At 42.0% G+C, this 25,930-nt stretch overlaps 1 protein-coding gene across 1 annotated transcript in view; it reads right to left on the reverse strand.

Moving 5' to 3' along the window:
* Positions 1 to 25,930, reverse strand: part of CEMIP2 (cell migration inducing hyaluronidase 2) — a 371,877-nt gene that overhangs the window by 250,562 nt on the left and 95,385 nt on the right. Inside the window, exons 2-4 of the mRNA XM_069228897.1 lie at positions 19,206 to 19,545; positions 16,067 to 16,207; positions 11,083 to 11,644 (exon numbers count right to left, since the gene is read on the reverse strand). Coding sequence (XP_069084998.1) covers positions 11,083 to 11,644; positions 16,067 to 16,207; positions 19,206 to 19,533 — 1,031 coding nt within the window. The 5' untranslated portion in view covers positions 19,534 to 19,545. The remainder of the gene's footprint in view (positions 1 to 11,082; positions 11,645 to 16,066; positions 16,208 to 19,205; positions 19,546 to 25,930) is intronic.

The following is a 25,930-nucleotide window of genomic DNA, read 5'->3' on the forward strand; positions in this document are numbered from 1 at the left end:
TCTTGTGAATCCGACAGCACACCATTTCCAAGTCACTTTATCAGGAATTGATTTACAATTGCTGCTCTTGATAATTTTGATGGCAGCTCTTCTTTGTCTAGGACATCCAGCACACATGATACTGCCATGGTGCTTTATCAAGACTATGCCAATGAAGTAGCTGCTGGAAAACAAGCTGTGTCAGCTGTAGGCATAAACAAAAGAAGCTGCAAACTTATAACCCAAGTGCCTTGCCAACATGTGCAAAATCACTACAAGCCATCAGTACGCGCCAGTCTACCAGAAAGTTTCAAAGTGGCTGAGGACATGGGTCTTCTTCTACCTGATGCTGCGGCCCTCAAAGCTGATTTAACTGAATTTATCATACTGCTTATTCGGTGCGGACTGAAGGATGAAAAAAAAGCCAGTGCCTCCTTGGGTTGGAATTCATGCTTTGATCTCCCAAAATACTATCCCACTGAATGAGGTTGGGGTTTTACCAGTAATACCCAGCTCTAAAACATTTCCAAAATGTGCGTGCTCAGCTTGAAGACCAGCCTATCCTGCCAATTTTCTGTGATGAAGGTATTTTTTGTATTGTAGCTGACATTGTAAGGAGCAACCCAATAGGATTTGATGATCTTTATTCAATGATGGGTGTTTTCCACATAACAAAAGTTGTGCCGTTGTGTGCAGGACGTTATCTCAGCAGGTGTGGTATAGACGATGCACCTATTGAGGCTAAAGACGTTGGAAGCAAAACTGTCCAGTCAGTATTATGCAAAACTCATGATGTGCATTTGTTACAAGGTATGCTCATCATGTCTGAGGCTCTAGAAACACTGCGTTGGAATGCTTTCTGGAACAAGAATGACAAATTAGGTTTTGCATATCTTATCTCAGAGGTGAGCAAGGCACAGAGTGCACTTCATTCAAAAGACATAATGCAAAGCCAGGCAATGTTCAATACACTCAGTTCAAAGCCAGAAAACCAAGTTTGTAGAGTTGGCCAAAGAATATGAAGACAAATAAGAACTTTGTAAGTACTGGGACAATGTTTTACACATGATAGCTCTAGTAAAAAACTTGGTACATGCTGACTGGGAAGGTGACTGGGAGCTGCATGTGTAGGCTATGGAGTCACAAATTTGACTGCATAAACTACCTAATAAATGGGTCCTGCTATTTGGAAATAGTGAAGAAGGTAGAGGTGGAAAAACCATACCTCTACAAAAAATTAATCCAAAGACATTTTGACAGAGAGGGAAGTTTCAATGCTGTGGCTCCAGATATGAAACTGGAACAGACAAACTACAGATCATAGAAAAGCTCCAAGGGAATAGCTGGTCAGACACATAAAGGTGAATATGTTGCTCAATGGCAGCTAGTTTACTATGAAGTCCTTTCTATTTGAAACGTTGTCAGAGAGATGACGAAGACAAAATCAATGGACCATTGTGAAACTGTTCCTCACCACGAAATTGTGGGAAAGAGAGGGGAACGTTTTAATAAACACGTTGACAGCCTTCTTCCTTTCATGCAGCAGCAAGGAAAGCCCTTTGAAATGACTCGGCCTGTGTGACTACTCAACTTCATGACCAAACAATATGTGGATAACAATATAAAGAAATGTCTACTAGGTGTCCTGAAACATGGATCAAAACTATATACAGAACTGAAGCACAAGAGATTTGTATTGAAAGAGAAAAGGCTGTTTGATACAACCATTAAAGCTAAGATTCCATGCTTTAAATGCCATAGTAAGAGTTTTGTCCAACCAACCCTAACAAAACAGGTTACAAAAAACAACTTTTGCAAGTACATAGAGATGGGTGTAGCAAAATAAAGGGGTAAATTTATCAAGAACATTCTGTTGCATGATGATCTTCCAACAAAGGCATTATTTTATGGAGATGCTGCAACCAAATCAGTGAAGCAGAAACTCGTACAAGAGCTTGAAAATCACCTTTCACCTGAAGAATTTCACTTCAAAAAGGTGTCCTCATTGAAAACTGCTGTTATTGTGGACTATATGTCACAACTGTGATTGTCCAAGATTTCAACCATGCAAACTTTGGAGAGGATGTTCAGACTGTTCTACAGATATCAAAGTCAGTGTGCACCTTGCATGAACTGCACATTGTCTGACAGTTTTCTTGAACTATCTGTCAAAGAATGTGAGAGAATCAGACAAATGGCAAGTGACCTTACCAGCATCAAAATTCCACACATATACTTGTGCACCTTGATAAATTCTGGTGATCACCATCGAACAAGATGAACTTGGAGATGTTAACTCACCAAAACATTGCTGATGCTTCAGTGAACACTGAATTTCCAATTATTGCAAGTGGAATGACTGTAATTGGGCAGTTAGTGCCTGTAGAGATATATTCAAAAGGTACTGGCCATACTGTTCAAGAACTTAACAGCAAATTGAAGGAAGCTGACCTTCGTGTTGTGCCATATGTTGAGAGGGCTGTTCAAAATGTTTCCGGTTGAGTCACTGTACTGTCAAATGACACAGATGTTACTATTGTGCTACTTAGATTTGTTGCAATGCTCATAAGTCATGGATTGTCAGAGTTATGGATATGTTATGGAACAGGCGAGAAAAGACACCTAATAATGCTTCATAGTCTGTACACAATCGTGACCGAGAGATGCCCAGAGTTCTTATCAAGGCACATATTCTTATGGGTGATGATATTATGAGCAAAATTGGAACAAAGTTTGGAGCTTTAATTGCTGAACCTTTTAAGTTTCTAAAAGGATTTGCTGAGACAGAAGAAGAATGTGACTTTAAAGACATAGAAAAATACCTTGTGCATGTGTGTAAAACAAGTTCTGACTGTCACACGTTTGACAATATTCTGTACAGTGAGAGATTAGTCCCGCTAAGTGACCTTCCACCAACGTCATATTCTGTGCGTGGACACATTAAAAAAGCATTCTACATGATAAGAAAATATGTAAATGTTTTGGATCATGCGTATGTAGAGAAAGATCTGTGTAAATTTGGTTTGGAAGATATTGATGGGGTGTTAAAACCTACAAAAAATGTCTAAAGCCTTTACGCACAGAACTTACACGTACATATACATGCAAAACCTGTGTTACAAAAAGATGCCCCTGTTGATATGCTCTTCTCAATGTTCAACATTCTGCAAATGTACCACGAGCAATTGCCAAAACAAATAAATTAAGTGAACTATGAAAATGTGCCTAAAAAAGAAGAGATAAACATTATTTTCTTTTCATATTCAGATCATAAACATTGTTTGGTGTATACATAAAATGATTTAAAAAACATAATTTGTTTCATTTCTATATATGTCTCTTATTCCTCTATTATAGCCACCATTTTTGAAAATGGCAAAGGGTTGCTCTGAGGAGTTAGTTTCTGTCTCTATAAGATTACTCGACTCCAAAAAACCTACGTTTTGACTCCAAAATGAAGTATATAGATCTCATGGTTCCAGATATTTTACATCATTACTGCAACACACCCACCATTTTTAAAAATGTCATCCAGAAAAATTCAGCCAGGAACAGCAATGTCTACCCAAGCTAAATTACTCCTCTAATGATTTTTTTTTCTTTTTTACAGAGGTATATCAGGGGCTGGGAGCCCTCAAATCAATTTTCGATTTTGGATTACAGTGTAGATTGACAGTTTAAAAACTTCTTACTAGGCAATCAGAGTTCTGTGCAGTTAGTCCCCTAAACATCTTACACATTCTCAGAAGAGAACCATCCTGATATAACCATTAACTGGGAAAATCCTGGAATCAGAGTATTTGTTATTAGCTGTAACTTCTCAAACACTTCCCTTCAAAAGCTACCCATTCGCAATGTCATATTATGCTTGCAAGCGGAACTTTATGCTTACTAGAGCTCTGGGTTGTTTACACCAAGTGTTGTGATCAATGTAACAGAGATACAGAATAAAACCACTCTGTGATATAGGAGTCCCAAAATAAATAGTTATAATTTAATTTTACCTGGCAAAGAAGCAAGTATCAGATTTTATACAAAGCAGCTCCGATTTCTCATACTGTAGACTATATTAGATTTTCAGCATTCTTTACCTTGCTTGCTTAGATTGTAAGCATTTCCTTTGCATGTTCAATATTGTGAGGAAAGAGTTTAATGGGCACAGGGAAAAAAACTTAGGATTATTTAAATCCCACCAACATCCATAATAAGCTAAATGGCACACTTTTTCCTACAAACCATGGTGTAGAAAGTGTGTCACTGGTTTGCTAAAGACCTAAAAACTTCTTGGGGACTTTCAGAAAGTTGACCTAGGAAAGCATTCTGCTCATTGACTACCACTGGCTTTGTTGTTTGTAACTCACACTTTCTGGCTTTCCATTTGCAACTGTTTTTGTTTTAGGCTCTTCCGGTTCAGTTTATCCCTCCCCTTACCTAAACTGTGTTTTCTGTATTCTTCCACTAACTTGCTTTCTGTTAACAGGCCTTTAAGTCTTGTTCTCATCTTGTCACATTCACTGTGCATTCAAAGGCTGAGGTAAAATATCAGGCGCTGTCTTTCAAGGGTGCTTGTTTACTTTTCTTTCTCTGACTTCAAAGTGAGAGGATTTATGTGACAATCTTGTTGGATACTAGGGTAGGAAATATTTGTTTCTAGCACACAATGTTTAAATGACCTGCGTAATTATTTCAGAATATATCAGAACTACTAACGCACACATGAAGCATATTTTTTTTTATTTCTGAAGTGTGTTGGAAACAAGTACTTTAATATGATCAAAACTACTCAAACTAGGTGATGCAATTTCCACATATTTTCGTCTGTTCACTGTATAGTTTTATTAGAAAAACTGTATGCCTGTGCAAATGTAATGGTCATTTCAACTGGAAATGTGCTGTCTGTAATGGCAGTGCGGTACCACATCATGGATGCTCCCACTCTACCCTACTCCATTGTGCACCACTCGCACATCACTGCCCTCTGCACTACTCCACTCTATGCCACTTCACGCTCCACCTCTCTAATATACCCTCTATTCTATGCCAATGCACTCTTCGCCACTCTATTCTACACTACTGCACTCTTTGCCACTGCATTTTACACCACACCATTACACTCTGTGCCACTCCAAGCAACTGCACTCTACCCTGCACCAATCCACTTTATGCCACTTCACTTTACTCTGAAACAATTTACCGTATGCCACTGCAATCTACTCCACTCTGAGCCACTCTATGCCATTGCACTCCACACAATTCCACTTTTAACCACAGCACTCTACTCTGAAACTGCACTCTACACCACCGCACTCTTGCCACTCTACTGCACTCTGACACACTACTCTGCAACACTGCACTCTCCGCCAATGAGCTTTAAGTCACTCTATCCTGCACTATTCCACTCTAGGCTACTGCACTCTATGGGAAAAAAGGTTGGTGAGTTCTCACTTAAAAAATCATTGATATAAAGATACTGGCACGAATGAATCGGTAACATACCCAGTTCAAAGCATTATAAGAAAGCTTCTTATAATACTTTGAACTGGGTATGTTACCGATTCATTCGTGCCAGTATCTTTGGTGATGTAAATCTCTTCCCACAGGGTGTCTCTATTAGCATTTGCCCGCATGCATCCCTGCTGACTTCATGTTTGCACTAATATCACGTGTGTGCCAGCATGCGTTTTATTCACCCATTACCTTCGATTGGCTCATAATAATATCACATTTTCTTTAGTCTTTGAATTCACCCAAGAGTGGTAAAATGTTTCTTGCTAATCTTACTTATGGCTTTATCACACCTTGGTACCATTTATGATTTCAGTACTTGGCCTTAACCGGGAGTTTGTTATGGATCACACCACCTTAATCACCGGTTTCACCAAGAGGGAGCACATTTTGCTCAGCTTGACTTGCATGGATAGCAATCCTGCATTTTGTCATTTTCACCACTTTCTATGTGACTCATATTGTACATACATATTTCTTTCACAGCCTTGAAAAAGCCCCCGCTTACCCGCTCAAGGGGCGAAACACGTGTTGGCTGTTCCGTCATCGAATTGCGCCATTTGATCTTTCTCTCACCTGGCTGCTTCGCTATTAAAAAATTTGTTCACATGAGATGTTTTCAACCTTGGTACTGGTTGACTGGACTATCGAACTGTTGATCTCTGGATTATATTTTCTGCCTAATGACTGTCATATAATAACAGGAAGGATAATTTCATGGAATTGATTTTTTCTTTCATTTTTCTTGATGTAAATAAATTATTATTGAGGCATTGTGCTTTTTATCAATGATTTTTTAAGTGAGAACTCACCAACCTTTTTTCTCAGTGTTTAAAGTCCTGGGAGGCTTAGGGTCCAGGCCTCCTGGTTTGAAGTTCTCACAATCTTTCCACTAATTCGGCATTTATAGGAAGTCAATTTGGCTGGACTCTTCTTCTCGTTTTTTACTGCACTCTATGGCACTATACTCTACTCTGCATCACTCTATGCTACCCTATTCTGAACCACTCTACACCACTGCACTCTATGCCACTCAACTCTACTCTGTGCCACCGCCCTCTGCATCACCCAACTCTATGCCACCCCACCATGCTACTCTAGGCCACTACACTAAGCCATGGCACTCTACATAACTGCACTCTACGCCACACTACTTTACTCTGTGCTACTGCACTCTATGCCATGCTACTCTACGCCACTGTAATCTATCCCACGCTACTCTACGCCCTACACAAAGCTACTTCACTCTGCCCCATGTTACTCCACCCTACTTTTCGCTACTCCACTCTACGCCACTCCACTCTACACCATTCTAAACTCTGCCACTGCATTCTACGACGCTGCATTGTATGCCACTGTATTCAATGTTACTGCACTCAAAGCCTCTATACTCTGCAGCACTCTACGCCAATGTCCACTCTACTCTATGCCACTCCAATGCACAACACTCTCTGCCATTCCACTCTACAACACTTTCCTCCACTCTTCGCCATTCCACTCTATGCCACTTCATGCCACTCTCCTCTGTGCCACTACCTTTTAGCCTTTCTGAACAGCAGCCATATGGTGCATTAACAACATGGCTAAAGCACATTGGCAAAGCCAATAGCTCTTATATGGGCGAGAACTATTGGCTTTTCCAATGTTTGTTTCAAATTATTCTAAAAAGGAGAGGTGGTTTAAATTTACAGAGAAGAAACAGCAAAGGCACAGGTGAAAAAGTGAAGTAGGCTCGATTTTGTTTTTGAGTACACAATTCATTTTTCAGGGTGTACACAGTAAAATGGAGTTAGTTGGTTCTGTAAAAGTATGGTCTTTCAAGGGCTAGAAGACATCTGAGAAGTTCACTGGTATTCCAAGCCATTGATTCTTAAACTGTAATCGGTGGACCCCTGGGGGATAGGGGTCCACAATGCCTTCTCAGAAGGTCCGCAAATAAATATTAGCATAATAAGGAAGTATATGTGCATAAAAAAACAAAATTTAAAATGTTAAAGCTTTTTGTGAAGGAATTTGGAATTAAAATTGGACGCTAAAAGTTCAATTGGTTTCTGCAGGAAATTTGCCTCCTCTGCGTGGTCATGCTGGATTTTTGGCCTTTTGCACCTTAAATTTTTGCTGGCTTTAGAACGCTGTGTACGTTACTCCTGCTAACCATTAATAAAGTGCCTATGCTCCCCCTTTAAACATGGCTGAAATGGCATATTCCTAACTGGCCTATTTAGCTTGCTAATATGTCCATAGTATTTGATACTTCTACCTAGGGTCTGAAAGTTTAATGCCACAAATCAACTGCAGTACCTACAGTGCCACCCACTACAGTGGCACTGCAAACAAGGCTTCAGGCCTACCATTGTAGCCAGTCTGTAGTGGTGTAAACAGGAAAATTCAACCTGCCAAAGCAGCCTGTGTCAAATCCTCCCTTTTAAATATTAATACTTGGGCCCTATGTAGGCTCTGTAGCCCACAAGGCATGGAACAAGGTGCTGAAAAACTGGCTATCTAGACATTTAATATTAACATGTCCCTTCAGTGAATAGCACCCAAAAGCTATTTTCACTCTGGCAGGCCTAGCTGTCCTATATAGAACAAAAGAGCACAGATTAAAATACTAATACTGTAACTCTGGAACCGACTTGCTACAAAAATCATTAAACAACTATTTTAATAGTTATTAACAATCAAATGCAATGGTGAAGTCAGATATTCAATAAATAGTAAGGAAAAGTAACTTTTAGAAAGTTACCTGTCGGATGTTCCTGGAGGCTACTTTGCACTGGCTCTCCATCTTCTCCCAGGTAGTAATTAGCTTTGAATTGGCTATGCCTCCAAAAAGCACACAATAAACTGAGCTGAATGGGCAGAGTTGACTCCTCTGAACCCTACAGAAGATGCCAGGATGGGGCAATGTACATCCCTTTTGAAACTACAGTGTCCTGCTTGAGTATTAAATGTTGCTTGACAGGTCAGCCAGGTACACATAACACTTGGGGTACACCTGAATGAGGAGAGAATCGAATTCCAAGACAATTCTTTTGGATCAGTGTTTAGTTGCTGAAGATCTCTGCTTCTGTCCTGCCAGACTTCTGACTGCCTCAAACTGGATTTTAATGTTAGATGTGGGAGGACACTAAGATTACCATAGTGCATTCCATACACACACTCCTTGCCCTCAGAGCTCATGTTTAGTGTGGCTGAAGACATTTAAAAATGTTGAAAGTGTGGGTAGGGTTGGCCCAGCCAACTTTCACCCCATTGGTTGGGCTATGCCCATGAGTCATTCCCATCCACTAACTAGTGCCAGGCATAAATGTGGCACCTCTGGGCACCAGTTCAGAACACTTTCTGGACCTGCAGAACATCAGAAGAGGACTGGACCTGCAGCTTATGACCTGGGAGGAAGCCTGCAGGACTTATACCCAGGACAAAGGGAAAGGATGTGGGGTAACGGTTTTGAAACTGGTGAACCAGGTGCAAGTCTCAGCATCGGCACAACAAACTGCCAAAATCACTTAATCTCCCCAAGCCTAACAGAAAAGTTAATGCGTCCTTGTGTAATTTAACTGGTGTTCATGTAAGGCACTCTAATACCTTTAGGGCAAGCTCGCTTATCAAAATGCAAAAAAAAGGTTCCAATGCTGGCCTCCTGTTCAAGCTATAGGGTACACCAAGCTCCAAGACTTATTCCTGGACATATTCAGCTGATCAGTGGCAACTGGACCTGGACTGGACCCTGCTGTTGGCCTCTGCCGGGCACCCTGTGAGTTTCCAGGTGCCTCAGCTGAGGTTTGGATGGCTCTAAAAGAGTAGCCCTGAGGTGGATTATGACTTGAAAGATTTTAGCTTCTAAGTCCATTATCAGACTCGTTGGTCTGCACTCCATTGCGGTTGGCCTCAAACTGCACCCAACTCTTGGTTTACAGGGACCACTGACTATCACGGACACTTTTGTCCTTCTTTGAAACATTTTCTTTAAGTCTTTAAACATTCATATCTTTGGTTCCTTTTGTTGGATTTGTGTCACTTTGTTTATTAAATTGTACTCTATATTTATGATATAGTTTGGAATTTTTATTGTTTTGAACTTTGACTTAACTACGGTTTTGCAAATGTATAAATACTTTACACACTGCCCGAAGGTAAGCCTGTCTGCTCCAATTCATAGCTCTGAGAGGGTTAAGCTCAGGTTACTTTAATGACTTTGGGGGTTCACCCAGACAAGGGTTGATTATTCTTTGAGGTGGGTAGTCCCACACCCCAATTAATAATCCTATTTCTTACAGTATCTTATCTAGGTTTCTTGGGACAAGTTCAAGTGCAACAAAATCAATCTAGTATGGACAGTTGGACAAAATGAAGCAGCAAGATGCATCGTACCATTCTATGCACAAAAACACAATTTTTAGGGCCATTTCCAAGGGAAAATAAATCCTGGGTAGCTCAAGTGGAAAATCAAATGCCCCACGTTTTCCTTCCTCCGGAAGATGGCAGATTTACTCCATTTCACAGGCAAGCTACCCTTACGGTTTCATGTGGACATAATGTAGTGTCACAATGGAGGTTTTATTTTTAAACAAATTACACGGTTTCGTAGAGCTGTTTAAAGGCCGATGTACAGGCTTTGTGTTACTAAGGGATGTTCAAACTTCGTCAAATAACTATACACGGGCTTACATCACGTTTCTTTCTCATGACTGTCACAAATTGCCAGGATCATTAACAAAACGGGCATCTAATCAAAAATAGTATACTAGGCCGAGCGTACGCCAGCACCTGATTACCTTCTGGCAGGCCTCTGCTCCTAGCTATCCACCAGAACCTTGAATAGGCACTGCTAACATAGCCTTTTCAATGGAACAGATGTTTCTTCTTTGGTGTTTTTCACCAATCTTCATTTTTCAATAAGAAAGGTCACAATGTATTTTTTTTAAAACATGATTATGGTTTTCGTAGCTTAGAATGTGCTTCGTGGAGTGATCCTTAGCAAAGAGAATGGGGTTTGCCTTGACTAGAATATATCTTTTTTTCTTTTTTACTTCTACCTACCTATACTTAGCAACCAAATGGTGTTTACTGTTATCCTTTGACTGTACTGGTAATTCTAGAAATTCTTTATGTTTTGAACTAAAAATATAGGTTGATTGTAATACCAGACAAAGCAATCATGCAATGGAGTCTATCTGGACATTCACTGCCAACAAAGTTGAATATATTTGACCAAGTATTGTAACATAATTTCCTGCTGTTTTCTGGTAGATAAGAAGTAGTAGATAGCTAGGTAAGTATGTGCTAAATCTCCTCCTAAAGGAGCTTTTTATGAAATGTTTAGCAAATATTGAACACTACTGATTAGATGGTCAAATCCGTAAAAGAGTCACATGTGTTAATTCTGACAGGGCTTAATCAGCCTTTCATACTTTTAAAGTCAATTAAACATCATTCACAGTGCCATTTATTGGCAAATACACAGAAAAGTAGCAATATGAAGTTAATTAGATTTATTGACCTCCAGGATGCTTGCATGGATTAACATGTTCACAATTATTAGGCAAGGAGTTTTTTGGTAACATTTAAGAATATTTAAATTATGTTGCTTACCTGTATTTCAGGTCTCTGACAATTGTACTACCCAAAAGATTCTGGATGATCTGTTTGGTGTCCTCGTGTAAATTTTTAGCTGCTGAATCACCAACTGCAATCGCTACAATGCGACCGTCTTCTTGAACTTTTAAGAAATCATGCAGTCTTTTACTTTCTTCTAGATACTCATGAGTATCAAACCTTTCCGATGCCAGAAGCTGGGCTGTATCTTGGTCAAAAACTCTTACATTTAGTCCCCTAGAAAAATTCTTCCTAAAGTTATAGGATCCAGAAGCCAAGCCTGAGGGGTGAAGAGTCTTTGCAAGTAGAGTCCATGAGAGCTTGCTAGCCCCATGCAGTTCCAGTGTCCCGCCAGCAGCCACACCAAGGTACTTCTTACCCAACAACGGGGTGTCCTCCCCTTCATCCGATCGACCATATAAAGAGATAGTGGCCCTAGATTTATAAGGGCACTTTTCAGCTCCAATATGAAGCGCTCCTCCGTCCTTTATCAAGATAAAGCGAGTTCGTAAGGTGATATTTAAGGATCCTTCTGCATCATCTGCAAACACCAGTAGCCCTGAAGAAGAAACTTTTATGAATTTCTTCACTTTAAAAACTCACATGTTCTGAAGACCCAGACAAAACTCTTAAAAGACATGAGATGGGTACGGTGGGGTGGAGCATTTGAATGGCGCTGAGGTCTAAACTGATTTAATATGGGACACAATGAAGGTAATTACAAACTGACATAAAAGCAGGAGTATGAAGCTACGAGTATAAATTAATTTAAACTTGAAACAGAGAAACATACACCTTAACTTTAGTCCAGAGAACATTCATTATATTTAGTTAAGAAAAAATCATGTGCAAGCCTTTCAATAAATTCAGTGCGCAAACACGACAAGCATGTGAAAAGCATGAAATGCCATACCAATTGATAAGATGAAGAAAATCAATAGAGGGGAAAAAACATCTGCTCTGTGAACAATAAAACCAACTGTCATTTGACCAACGAAATGTTTCGAAAACAGCATTCAGAAGCTAAATGCTATTAGCTTGAAAGGACGTTTTTTGTTTTTTTTACCACCCTGGCTCAGTGATTAACACAGCTTACACAAATTGGGTAATAGCTGGCTGATCAGTTTACCATGAAATATTCAGTTTTTATGCTAGTTGTATATATTAGATTCGAGCATATTATTATATATCTGCAGCTACACATGCCATCGAACATATATATATATATATATATCCACAACAAAACGGTCTTCAAAGTGGAGCACTCTGGCTGCTGGTGCACACGTGAGGGTGAAGACCACCACCCTTGTTAAATTCAAGCACAAAAAAGGCGCTGCACTCCCGGAGGTTTCTCTTTGTGGTAACCATTTATTTCTTCCAAAAAGCATGAAATCAGACCCCACAACGCGTTTCGACTATCGTCTTTCTCAAGTGGTATCTCGTCTGTATTCACATTATTAGCGCAATCACAGCTTATATATGCGCGAAGCATTCTCGGACATATTTATTATTGCTGGTGCATCCTGGGATTTGTAGTTCTCTGATGTGTTCCACCTGGGGCTTGTTCATAAATTGTGACATCATTATTTCCATTTTCGTAATCAGGATGGCTTGATACATTTTCACTTTCAAAACGGCTCCCATGAAATAGTTTAATTGCCTTTATCTCCGTGCATCTGCACATTTAACTTTCATGCTGATATTTTGAACAGTATTCACAAGTCGTGTCTATTTATAAATCATCTCAATGTCACAGTAGTTATTTCCTTTCCGTTTTCTCTTCTCACGTTCCTAGAGAACCATTAAACATATTGATTTAAATTCCACATCGCCTCCAGGCCCTCATCCAATTCAAGGGCCACATCGGTATTGTGAAAAACAAAGGGGCACTTACTCACCATTTTTCGCGATGAGATTGTCCCATAAGTGGAAGTGTGGCGCAAGGCGCATTGGAAGTTCGACATCCCGTCCTAATCTTTCATGCTTTTTGGAAGAAATAAATGGTTACCACAAAGAGAAACCTCCGGGAGTGCAGCGCCGCGTCCTTGGCTGTTCTAGGCAGTGGCTGATGTCTGAACACATCATTTATGGAATCCAACATGTCTAAAGTTGTGCTCCTACTGTACAACACGCACACCAAAGCATCATGTACGTGCACTTTCAACCACCATCACAACACTGAAATATAAGACGTTAACAAACTTAAGGCAAATCTGAGCAGCAACAGACCATTGCTGCACAGTGAATGCAGCAGAGATATGCCGTATCCATTGAAGGTCACGTCTATCTTATGCACTGACTTAAAAAATATATATATATATTCAACTTTTAGGTTTAAGGTGGGTTCTCTGTAACAGCTTGCCTCGGGCACTTAACCACGAATGAGTGTTAGAAAATCAGTTTGATGCTCTAAGGTTCAGTTTCGCGTGTGTACTGAAATTCCACTCATTACGTCATACAACAGCTTTGGAGACTTCGGTGGTATTCAGCATCAGCTACTGCTGCTACAAATGCTATATCGCTGTAAGCTACATATCAAAACAGGTACATTTCACATGTTGACTGGCTACCCACCATTATCTTATTAGATAGTAATTTTTAAAAAAAATACTCTTAGCATTGGTTATTTTACATATATCATGCCCTCCCACCCCCCTTGTGCTGTTTTTTCCTCCCACCCATCCTGGTCTATGTTGTTTTTTCCCCTCCTACCTGTCCTGGTCCGTGTTCCTTTTTCCTGCCATAGTTTGTGTTGCTTTTTTCCCTCTCGCCCTGGTCCGTGTTGCTTTTTTTTTTTTTTTTTCCCCACTCCCACCCACCCTGGTCCATATTGCTTTGTTGGTCCATGTGTCCATGTTGCTGTGTCCTTTGTCCCCGCCCACCTACGCTGGTCTGTGTTGCTTTGACGGTCCATGTTCCTTTGTCCCTTCCACTCGCCCTGGTCCATGTTGCTTTGTCCCTCCCACCCACCATGGTCTGTGTTGCTTTGTCCCTCCCATCACCATGGTCCCTGCTGCTTTATCCCTCTTATTCACCCTTGTCCGTGTTGCTTTTTCCCCTCCCACTCTCCCTGGTCCATGTTGCTTATTCCGTCCCACCCTCCCTGGTCCATGTTGCTTTTTTGGTCCCGCCCTTCCTGGTCCATGTTCTTTTCTTTTTTCCCCTCCCATGTCTGTGTGGCTTTTTCCCCTCCCACCCTCCCTGGTCCATGTTGCTTTTTCCCTCCCACCCTCCCTGGTCCGTGTTCCTTTTTTTTTTTTTTCCCCTCCCACCCTCCCTCGTCTGTGTGGCTTTTTCCCTCTCACTCTCCTTGGTCGGTGTTGCGTTTCCCCAGCACAGTTCACTTTGCTTTCCCCTCCCACCTCCCCTCTTCCCCTGGGGAGTTAAACCTAGATGTAGTGGTGAATATATAGGAGAGCAACTATGCATGTGTCATTTACTTTTGTGAATCAAGCTCTAATGCTGGACTAAAACTGACTGGAAACAGAGGTTTGCACAGGAGTCATAATTATGAGTTGTGAGAGTATTAGCACATTATTTAATTACCAGACGTGAAAAAGTCAGCAACCTTATTTAATTTCAGCTGGTCAAACGAGCTGGAATTTAACAGGGAAAAAATTACCAGGTGATTAACGGGACATGCGTATTTACGCGTGGTAAACATAAAAATCTGCATGTTGTTACCATTTTTAGTGTGAAACTTATAAATGGTGATATTCATTTCACAAAATAAATTCCGAACCACAGGAAGTTGGATTGTATTGGGTGCGACAAATACAGATTATTTCTTCAGGGCATGCTTAATCAGAGGGTGAGACATCTGTAGTGTCTGATCAAAAGATATCTGTGAATGTGGGAGGAAAAAAGAAAATCACCACCTGAACAGCTCTCCAGTGAATCCCAGGATTCTGATGGCTAATTCTGCAAACGCACCATAAGGCGTTTCATACTAGGTGAGGCACTGCAAGGTGAAGTCACTGCCCCTTATTCACAGAGGCATGTCTCCCACAAACTTCCGAGTCAATGATAGCAACAGGCTCGCAATACTGTGCTGGACACAGCACCATGACAGTCTACCTCCATCACAGTGCCGGACGCACTACTGCACACAGAACATTCACCAGGCACTAATTTCTTGCCAGGCGCTAGATGGTGGAGCAGTAGTGTTGAGTCCTCCTGGTGGCACCCTAGCAAGAAGCAGTACTATAATTTTTCCATCTAAATATCGACTCCAGAATACTGAGCTACCAGACTATTGTGGACAAAATATCAAGGACCAAAATATCGACATGGTAAGTATATTCGAGTAAGTAAAGGTTTACATTACTCCAATCTACATATATATATATCTTGCTGATATTTAACTACAAGGTAAGTAGGTGTGGAGTTAAGGACAGTAAATATACACCTAACTATACGCACTTTTCTTCTCGATGTTTTGGTCCTTGATATTTTGGCCACTATACTTAGGTACCACGAACTTTTAGTCGCTATTCGGACTTACCGAGCTGCATTTCTTTCACTTAACAGCAGTATATATTTTTTGCATTTTTTTTCCCAAAAGCTGCATTTTTTAAAATTATGATTTTCTACAACGTTATCTGTAAACAAATGTAGTATCCCAACAGTTGTCTTAACTGAAAGCTGCATGCAAATCGTACTTTGTTTAAAAGATGCACATCTGAATATCTTATGACACATTCTTTTCAACGTCAGTGGCTGCAGACAGATTTCTCAACAAAAATAGCGCTTCAAGGTACATACAGCACACAGCCCCATGCAAGTTCAAGAGAAACAATAGGCCATCTAATGGCCATTCTGCCTCTATGCAGAAGCATCTATGGAGTGAGTGCCGGCTTTTAAAAGAAAAAATAATCCGCGAGACGTGGAGTAAAAGTAAGCTTAAAGGGCACAGCGCAAACCATGTGTCCAATTAGAAAAGTAAGTGTAGGTTGTGAAAGCAGGGCTGGCGCGGACATACCTCCGTCCTTTATAATTATAGAGTGCACGGTGGCATCCGACTTCAAACGAAACTTCTCCCCGGGGCCGATGATCACTCTCTTCTCGGCGTCGTGTCCCGGGTTCCAGTTACTGAGAAAATAGTTTTGATCCGGACAGTTTCCTGTAAAATAACAGCTTGCTGAGTACAGGATGGCGCACGGCTCGGAGAGCGCAGGAGTTCACTCTTACAACTTAAAGAACTTCTCGGCCCTCGGGAGGCAGATGACAAATAGATGGACTAAAGGAAGAAGGATCCCCAAAAGCAGCAAAATACTCATCCTTGCTCAACAAGAAAGCAGCCTTATCAAGTACTTTGGAAAACACCAGAGCCTAGCAGACCACATTACCTGAGCAGATTGCCCGAGAAAATATTCCAATAAAAAGACACTCCCAGGGTTTATAAAACGAACGGGACGGTTCCTGTGACTATCACTTCACTACCCCTGGGGCAATATACCTTCAAACAGCTGAGGGTGAGTGCCAGAGCAATAGCACTGAGTGAGTTAGGCCATCAACCACCTCGATTACAATTATTTACTGATCAATGGTCGGTTCAACAGAATTAATTGCACCACACCTCCAAGTTTTAAGCCCAATAGAAAAAAATTACATAATATTCCTCAAATCTCAAACTCAAGGTCTTTTTAGGTCTGAGGTTAGCCAAACCTTTCGATCTTACTACAATATGTTATACACTTACAAAACATCCTTCCAACCACCTCTCTTCATCAATTGGTCTGCTGTTGTGTCCTTCACATTCTGTTTCCGCTCACTACAGAATACAGTGTGGGGCAGTAGGCCAGCCCACTAAAGCCACTGGTTAACTTCACTTTGAGTGACTGCAGTTTACTCTTTCAAAAGGAGCACGTCCACACACAAGCTAGTTCCCTTCAATGCCAGTGTCTTTGTTTTCACTCTATATTTACTCTAGTGGTGACTTTAAGTTCAGAGCCTGATGTGATACAGGACTCTTCTGATGTGAACACAGGGTTCATTCCATCTTTATCAGATCCCATCTTTCGCGAGTGCGGTTGTGAATTCTTTTCAGAGTGTTTTCCTTTTCTGCCTGCTGCTAATTCACAGCCCACTAGACTGTGTCTATTTGAATTTGTTCAGTATTCATTTATCCTCATTTTGCTCTCATTCTTTACTCCCTTCCTTCTTTCTTGCCTTTTTCCTTGCTTTCCTACTCTCTTTAATTCTTCCTTTCGCTTTCCTTCTGTTTCTCTTTCCTTCTTTCCTTCCTTCCCTTTTTTCTTTCCTTCTCGTTCTTATCCTTCTTTCTTGCCTTTTTTTCTTGCTTTCCTTCTTTCTCTTTCTTTATTTCTCAAAAGCAGGAAGCCTACAGCCAATGCCAGACTTTTTTTTTTTTAGGTCTGTGTTAGCCAAGACCTTTCGATTTTACTAAAATTATGTGTATAAAACAGTTACTTATAGGGGTCCTCAGCCAGAAGTCATTTATTAGTCTGTGGTTGGTGTCATTCACATCTTTCTTCCACCTACTCCGGCACGCATTAAGGTGCAAAGCATCAGCCCACTTCTGCCATTGGTTGCTTTCACTACGAGGTATGATATGCTTTTGTTCACAAGGGACACATCTGCACACAAAGTAGTCCCTTTAATGCCAGGGAGCACTATGGTAATGTGTCTGTTTTCTTAAAACCAAAAAGTTTTTTTTTTGCCTGTAGTAAAACATTTTTTTTAGATTGATGAGGGTCTGGCGTGTTCCCAAACAAAATTTGCAGAGAACAAGACGAAAAACAAGAACTGCCAAAAGGCTGGTGGCCAACACAATAGATTATCCCATACAAACAAATCTCTGTTTCCTTAAACTTTACACACAGAGTTTGGTTCACACATATTTTAGTATATCCATGAGATACTTCATGTGGGTAAGTGCTGCATCTTGATTCACAGAATCAGTATCAATTGGATTTTAAAGTTGGGGAATGAGAATTGGTGTTGCCATGGAAGGTGCAAAAAGGTACCCATTGGATATGGACTAAACACTCACATAGTTGTAATTAAGTGGCACTTGGTAAACTTTCCAATTGATTTTCAACACCATTTACTCTGGACTAAGGTGGCAGGAGAGTTGACTAAAGTTATGTGGCAAGAAAAGGTCAATTGTGCAGCAAAATGCGGTATTTTTTGTGACATATTACATGCCTATGTTTTCATTTGTATCCCTGCTTATCCTGTTTTAGCTAAGACTTCACATCGTTAGTACCAATTTAACTAACAAAATACAGCAATAAACTACTGAAAAGTGACCTTCAAAAAAGGTTGTCCACTGTGCAATAACAGCTTAGCACCTTTTAATCTGTTTGATCTAGAAATATTTTTTTGTTAAAATCTGCAAATTATACAGTAGATGATGGAGTATGTGACAAATGAAACAAAATTATAATTATGTGAAAAACTCATTGGTTGCAGAACCACACAATTCCATGTAGAGCTGCCTATAGCTACCCCAAAAAAGTTGATGTGAGTTTATAATCTACAACTTTCCACCTGCTCTATGGCATCATCTGAATCTGCACATCAGATGTAGTGAAATTATCAACGAAATATGGGCCAGATGTAGCAAAGGGTTTTTCCCATTCTGTGTCAATGGAAAAATGTGTTCATACATATGGCCCTAAGTGATCTACCTCCCCCAGTACATGAGAATAATAATTGGCGTTGGAATTTAAATGACTTCCAAGCATGGGCAAGGCTTGAGTTTACATCTCGACTCGGCTTTCAAGCTTATATTCCTTCTAAAGAGGTAATGAGAGAAAAAAACTGGGGAGGCCTTGGCTGAAATGAGGAATGGAACAGGAAAAATTTTCTGAAACATTCAATGTACTCTTTGTTGGCTTTGCCCGTGTTATCACCTTGTGTGCGGAGCATCTTAACATACAGACCACTACAATCTGTAATCAGACATTTAAATGTGATCGAGAATCACATAATGTAGGGTTAGAAAGCATTGCGGTTAAGTGAAATTATACTACTAATGTTAGTCATTAGTTGCAGAACATTTCTTCATTTAGACCTAATATTTAGATCAATCTTTAAAAACAATGTCTACTTCATTTCCAGTATATTGTGTATTCATCTTACCACAAACTTACCATCTACAGCATATTTCGATGAAATTCCTACACTGATAGCAAGTACAATAAAAAATAAAAGGCTAGAAATGCAGCAACAAATTAGAGTGTTCTTGTGCCTTTTCCTCATGGCTTCTGCTTGGAGACGGGCATCCAGGGAACATGGACGAACAGTTGCCTGGCCCTCTTGTGCCGCAGAGATAAATTTGGCTGATGCTCGACTCTTTGGAGGTGGTGGTGGACCCAATGGAACAATCCTCCCCGGAACATAACCTGAACACCGATGGCCATTTCCATTCTGAGGCTGAAGGAAGACGGGGGAGCACGCTCGGCGATCATTGGACTGCATTGTATATGATCTCTGTAAAAAGAATCAGAAAGTTTGTTTTATGAGAATGAATCAGTAGCAGGTCACTAGTTTACCAGGACTGGTATATGGGTATATTTATTTTCAATGAAAACCAGGGCATCAGAATGACACTGCTTGGGAGAAAACACCCTAAAATATCTTTGTGAAATATTATACTTCGCCCAAGAACCACTACCAAGGGCTGCTTTGGTCACAGCTTGTCATGCATAATGCACTGTGGACACCAGAGAAGTAATCAGCATGGCAAAAAGTGCCAATAGTGTCTTTAGAGCAACGTAAGCTCCGTGGGACATTTTCTAAAGCTTTGCCTTGGGGAGAAGTAAAGGGAGAATAGACGGAGCAGATTAACCAGGAAGTAATAATCATAAGTAAGAAAAACATGTCACCTATTGCCCTGTTTCTTTCTAACGAGTAAATCAAGTGAAATCAGTGTATTAGCTTCTCGCTCAAAGGAAAGATGGGCCTTTCTTCTATGTAGAATATGTCTGATATATCTGAACTGAAAGAGCCTGATGAGCCACAAGAACTCGGCTCATCAGGGAATTCGGGGTAAGAGTTGTTGCGGGGTTTGAGAGTGGATGAGGGGTGTGAGAGTGGATTAGGCCTGAGAGGGGATATTGGATTAGTTTGACAAACGAGACAGAGTGAGGTGTAAGAGTGTGATCAAAAGGTGCAAATATGTGGATGTTAGTAAAATGTGTGTAACTAAGCGAGTGTGTGGGTGAGGAGATGAGTGTGTGTGTGTGTGTATAGGTGAAAGAGTAGTTAGAGTATAAGGGGCTGAGCAAGATTATGGCATGAGAGAAGATCAGCACCAACCAGGTTTAGAGAGGAGCATATAATTAGTAGATTTTTTTTATGTGAGTGAGTTTTTAAAATCCAGCTGCGTAAGCAGCAAGGAACAAATTTTGACAAAGCCAATCAGTCACTCCGTTTAAAATGGAGGTTTGATTTGTTGGCATGGCTAGTGTTTGTGCACTTTGGCAGAGGCCAAAGCTTTGTTAATCCTCCTCAGCATAAGCACAAAAAACAAGCAATGGAAAAGCCAAAAGGTCCCACCTATACAAGAGCCATTGGCTTTGGCAATGTGTTTTGCCATGTTGTACACTAGAGTGGCTGATGTTTAGCATGGCTAAAAGTTAGTGGAGTAGAGTGTCAGAGTGGAGTGGGGGAGTAGAGTATCGTAGAGTGGATGTGCTGGAATGTCATAGTGTGGAGTAGGGTGTTGAGAGTTGAGTAGAGGGGAGTAGAATTCAGTGGTTGAGGAGCAGAAAGTGTCAGAGCGGAGTGGGGTGGAATAGGACAAAGTGGATTTAAGTGGTTTGAGGTAGTTGGGTGGATTGGTTTGGGGTTGAGTGGAGTGGTTTGAATGGAGTGGGGTGGCTTGATGTGATGTGGATTGGAGTGGATTGGAGTGGGGTGGACAGAAATGGGATGAGGTGGATGGGACTGATGGATTAGAGTGGGTGGATTAGATTGGATTGGGGTAGGTGGTTTGGATTGGAGTGATATGGGTGGCGTGGTTTGGGTGGGGCGGACTGGATTAGAATGCAGTGATTAGATTGGACTGGGGTGGAGTGGGGTGGATAGGACCAGAATGGGGTAAATGGATTTGGGTGGATTGTATTGGAGTGGAGTGGACTGGACTGGATTGGGGTGGGGTGGGCTGGAGTTGGGTGGGCTTGATTGGATGGATTGATGCTGTGGATTGGATGGGGACAGAGTAGATGGACTGGAGTAGAGTGTGGTGGATTGGAGTAAGTGGGGTAGATTGGAATGGGGTAGGGTGGGTTGGAGTGGAGTGGATTGAATTGGAGTGGGGTGGATTAAAATGGGGTGGGGTGTGTTGAATTGGATTGGGTGGACTGGACTGGATTGGAGTGGGGTAGATTGCACTGAGGTGGGGGTTCAAGGATTGGAGTGGGGTGGACTGAACTGGGGTGGATTGGAGTGGGGTAAACTGGCTGGACTGGTGTGCAGAGGACTGAACTGGGTGAGCTAGATTAGGGTAGAGAGGGGTGGATTGGAATGCAGTGGGTGGACTGGAGTGAAGTGGTGACTGGAGGTGGTGGAATGGATTGTGGTGGGTTAGATTGGGGTGGGGTGCATTGGACTATGGTGGGTAGCATTGAGATGAGGTGGACTGGAGTGGGGTACATCAGATTGAGGTGTATCTGATTTGGGTGGTGTGGAGTGGATTGAGTAAGGTGGACTGAATTGAGTGGGGTGGATTGGACTGAGTAAACTGGATTATACTGGGGTGGATTGGATAGGGGTTGGGTGGACTGAATTGGGGTGAGGTTGATTGGACTGGGGTGGGGTTGACTGGGGTGGGGTGGATTGGACTGGAGTGGGGTAGACTGGATTGGATTGGAGTGGATTGGATTGGACTGGAGTGGGGTGGATTGATTGGAGAGGGGTGAACTGGACTGATGTAGAGTATATTAAGGTGGTTAGGAGTGGGGTGGATTGGACTGAAGTAGGGTAGATTTATGTGGTTTGTAATGAGTGGGATGGACTGGGGTGGTGTGGTCAGATTGGACTGGAGTGAGGTGGATTGGAGTACGGGGGGTTTCATTGGAGTGGGGTTGGATGGGGTGGGGTGGGGTATGTTGGATTGGGTTTTGTTTTGGATTGGAGGAGGCTGGATTAGGGTGGAATGGATTGGAGTGGGGTGGATCGGACTGGAGTAGATTGGATTGGACTGGAGTAGGTTGGATTTGATTGGAGTGGATTGGGCAGATTGGGTTGTAGTAGGGTGGACTGGGGGGGTGGATTGGGGCAAGGTGCAGTGGAGTGGGGTAGATTGGACTGGGATGGGCTGGGATGGATTGGGGTGGAGTGTGGTGAATTTGGTTCAAGTGGGGAGGATTGGAATGGGGTGTTTGGAATTGGAATGGTAGAGGGTGGAGTGGGGCAGGTTGTTTTGAATTGAAGTAGGACAGATTGGAGTGAGGCATATTGGAATGGATTGGAGTGGGGAAGGTTATTTTGGTGAAGTGGGGAAGATTGTTTTGGATTGGAGTGGGGCTGATTCATTTGGATTGAAGTGGGCAGACTGGAGTGGGGTATATTGTTTTGGACTGGAGTGGGGCAGAATATATTAGGGTGGATTGGGTGACAGTTGGGTGGACTGGAGTGGTATAGGCTGGACTGGGTGAGGTGAGGTGGATTAGAGTGGGGCATGTTTTGGACTGAATGGGGCATGTTTTTGACTGGCGTATGGCAGATTGGAGTGGGGCGGATTTGAGTGGGACAGATTGTTTTGGAGTGAAGTGGAGCAGATTAGAGTAAGGTAGAATGGAGTGGGACCAATTGTTTTGGATTGGAGTGCAGCAGATTGCAGTGTGGCAGACTGTTTTGGATTGGGCAGATTGGAGTGGGGCAGACAGTTTTGTATTGGAGTGGCACGGACTGAAGTGGGGTAGATGGGCGTGGGTATATTGTTTTCGACTGGAGTGGGCATATTGTTTTGAAATGAAGCAGGGCAGATTGTTTTGCAGTGATGCAGATTGTTTTAGAGTGGCGAAGACTGTTTTGGATTAGAGTGGGGCAAAATTGGGTTGGACTGGATTGGGGTGAGTGGTTTGGATTGGAGTGGGGTGGATTGGTATGGGGTAAAGTGGGGTAGATTGTAGTGGGGCAGATTGGAGTGGGGTAGACTGGGGTGTAGTGCACAGTTATGTGTTAAAGCATCATTTCATTAATTACACATACTTAAGACACAACATCACATGGCAATATTTAGAACAGGATAATCTTTTGAGCCACAAGCAAAAACAAAAAAAAACATGAGCAGCGGTGAGACACTGATTAAATTGACTCAATCAGCGCTTAGTCCCTGCGCTACAGAGAGGAACAGAAAATATACCAGGCATTAAGTGGATAAATTACGAGGCTGTAAAGAAGAGTGCCACGCAAGCCAACAAACGGTGACCGACAGACAGGCTCTAAGCTCTTTACTATACACAACAGTCCCGCAAGCGAGACGCATGCACTAGCACTAGCGCATGCACTCACAGGCACGACCCTAAAAACAAATGACAGTGCATCTCACTTTAAACATGCGTGTTTTAAGGTGAGGTGAATGCTTTGCAGTTTTGAAGGCCAGGCTGGCAGGTAGCAACCCCAGCCTAGGCAGCCCAGTCTACAGCAACTGACGGAGTAAGGGGGGGTGGTCAGCGGACTGAAGCCCATTCAGCCCAATGGGTGTTGTGCGCCTGGTGACACCTCCAGCGAGTTGTGGATTTTTTACATTATTTTGCATATGTGTACTCCACAAACCATACATGGATTTCTAAATCAAAACAAAATGACAAGTCCCAGAATGCATTGTGAAAACTTAGGACTGGCTGAAGGTGTCCCTTAACATGGAGCAACAAGACAGCTATGGGTGTGCACATACAAAAACAATGTCAAGCATGCCAAGCACTAATTCTCACATGGGATATTTAAACTGACACTGTGCACAGTTCGTTAATCTCAGACTTACATAAGGTGCACTTGAAATATGCATTTCAAATTCATGTTCTAAATTTCAAGTGGAGCTTTGAGCTTTCCTATACATTTATGGACTATCTGCAGAACCGAATACCTACTTTTTAAAGAGTGTTTACTTTTATTTAATTTATTTATGTTTCCAGTTCACACGATAGTGCACGCTGAGGCTACCCGGGACCAAGGAGGAAAATTGCTATTGTAGTCAGAACAATTTAAATTATGTCCTTGACAGCTGCTCCCGCAGACGCCAGATCAGGTTGAGTCCAAAAGGCACTTCTGTCCCCGCAGACGTTGCAACAGGTTTTGAGTAAAAAGCGTTCAGACTGAGAGGAACGGAAGTAATGGGGAAGGAAAGAAAGGAAGAGTGAGAGATTAGAGAGAGGTGCCGAGACGAGCGACAGAGAGACACGACAGGCTAGGACAGAGAAAAAAAACATGACAATAAACAGAGGGGGGGGACATAGGGATGCCAGAGGGAGAGAGAACAGGAGAGGGAGAAGACAAAAACTAGCATTGGCAAAGCCAATAGGTCTCTGCAATCCGAGAGGTATTGTGTTGGCAATTTCAATGTGTTTTTACAGACAGTGCATTCACTGTCTAGGGGCCGACACCTAAAAACCCCTATTCTTCAGACAGATCACGATTCCTCTGAAGATGGCCCTGTTCACCAGGGGGCCGGCCACCTCTTGGTCTGATATTCAGGGCGCCTCGATTAATGAGATATCTAGTACTGCTACCTGGTCTTCGGAGTCTACTTCTGATTGAGTAATGTCTTTGACTGTAACAAGAGCTTTGGTGCAGGGGTTCTTAAATCAGCTCTGGAGTAATTCAGGAATTTATTACCTCGGTTCTGTGGTCACATGTGTGTGCTTCAAAATGTGTTGGGGTGTGCATATTTTGGTAATAGTGATTTATTTAATGTCAAAGTAATGTTATTTGGTATACCTCATGATGTAATGACTGAGACAAGTAGAAGTAATAAAAATCACTGGAAAGCAATTGGGGCACTGCTCGGCCCTCTACTAATGCAAGCATCTCCTCTTTCGCCCCAAGCTGGAGCTTCTGGTAACAATGCGAGTTTCAGCTGCATTGAACACTCGCAACCTATTCTTGGTGACAACTAAAAGAGGCCGTGCAACAGGTTGTGCCCTATCGATCCCATCACAACGTCAGTGACAACAACAGCTTTCCAATCCCCCAGTTCTAGAATATCACAGCAGAAGTGACATCACATTGGACGTTAAACATCAGAGAAGGGTGGGGAATTCATGGACTTTAACCAATCTAATTGAAGCCTTGGTGACAGCTACATATAAACGGCCAATGGATGAGGGAGAGGAGTGTGCCTGGCACGGCTTATACATGGATCGTTATGGAAGTCTGCATGTCAACTTTGTAGTGCTTTATCTAAATATAGACAGGTTTATTGCATGTTACAGCCAGGACAGCATGCTGTGTCTGGGTAGTTCGGTGGTGCTCCTGCGTGGGTTGTTGCAGCCCACTCTGAGAACTGTCACTGTTGTACGGTGGGTGCTGAGGGAACATGCCAGGTCACCACCCGCCCTAGCGCTTTTCTGTCCTTGGGAGCTCTTGGGACATTGTGTGTATTTATAATGAAAACTAGCCTGAGCACTAGGACTTGACTTGAACCCGCAAGGCAAGCTGAGGCGAGGCGCATACAGCAGCACGCAAAGGAAAGAAAGAACGGTGCGAGTAAAAACAGTAGCACTCGTCAACAGCGTTCTTAAAATAATAAAAAAGTAGTCCTGAAAAAATGCTTTAAAAAAAAAAATGCCACTGTATATGTTAACAGTTGTAGGCTGGTGATCTCAGGGAGGGCTAACCACCACAAAAAGCATGGCATATGCATGCCCTC

This window comes from Pleurodeles waltl, chromosome 1_1, assembly GCF_031143425.1.
Source record: "Pleurodeles waltl isolate 20211129_DDA chromosome 1_1, aPleWal1.hap1.20221129, whole genome shotgun sequence".
Taxonomy (NCBI): Eukaryota; Metazoa; Chordata; class Amphibia; order Caudata; family Salamandridae; genus Pleurodeles; species Pleurodeles waltl.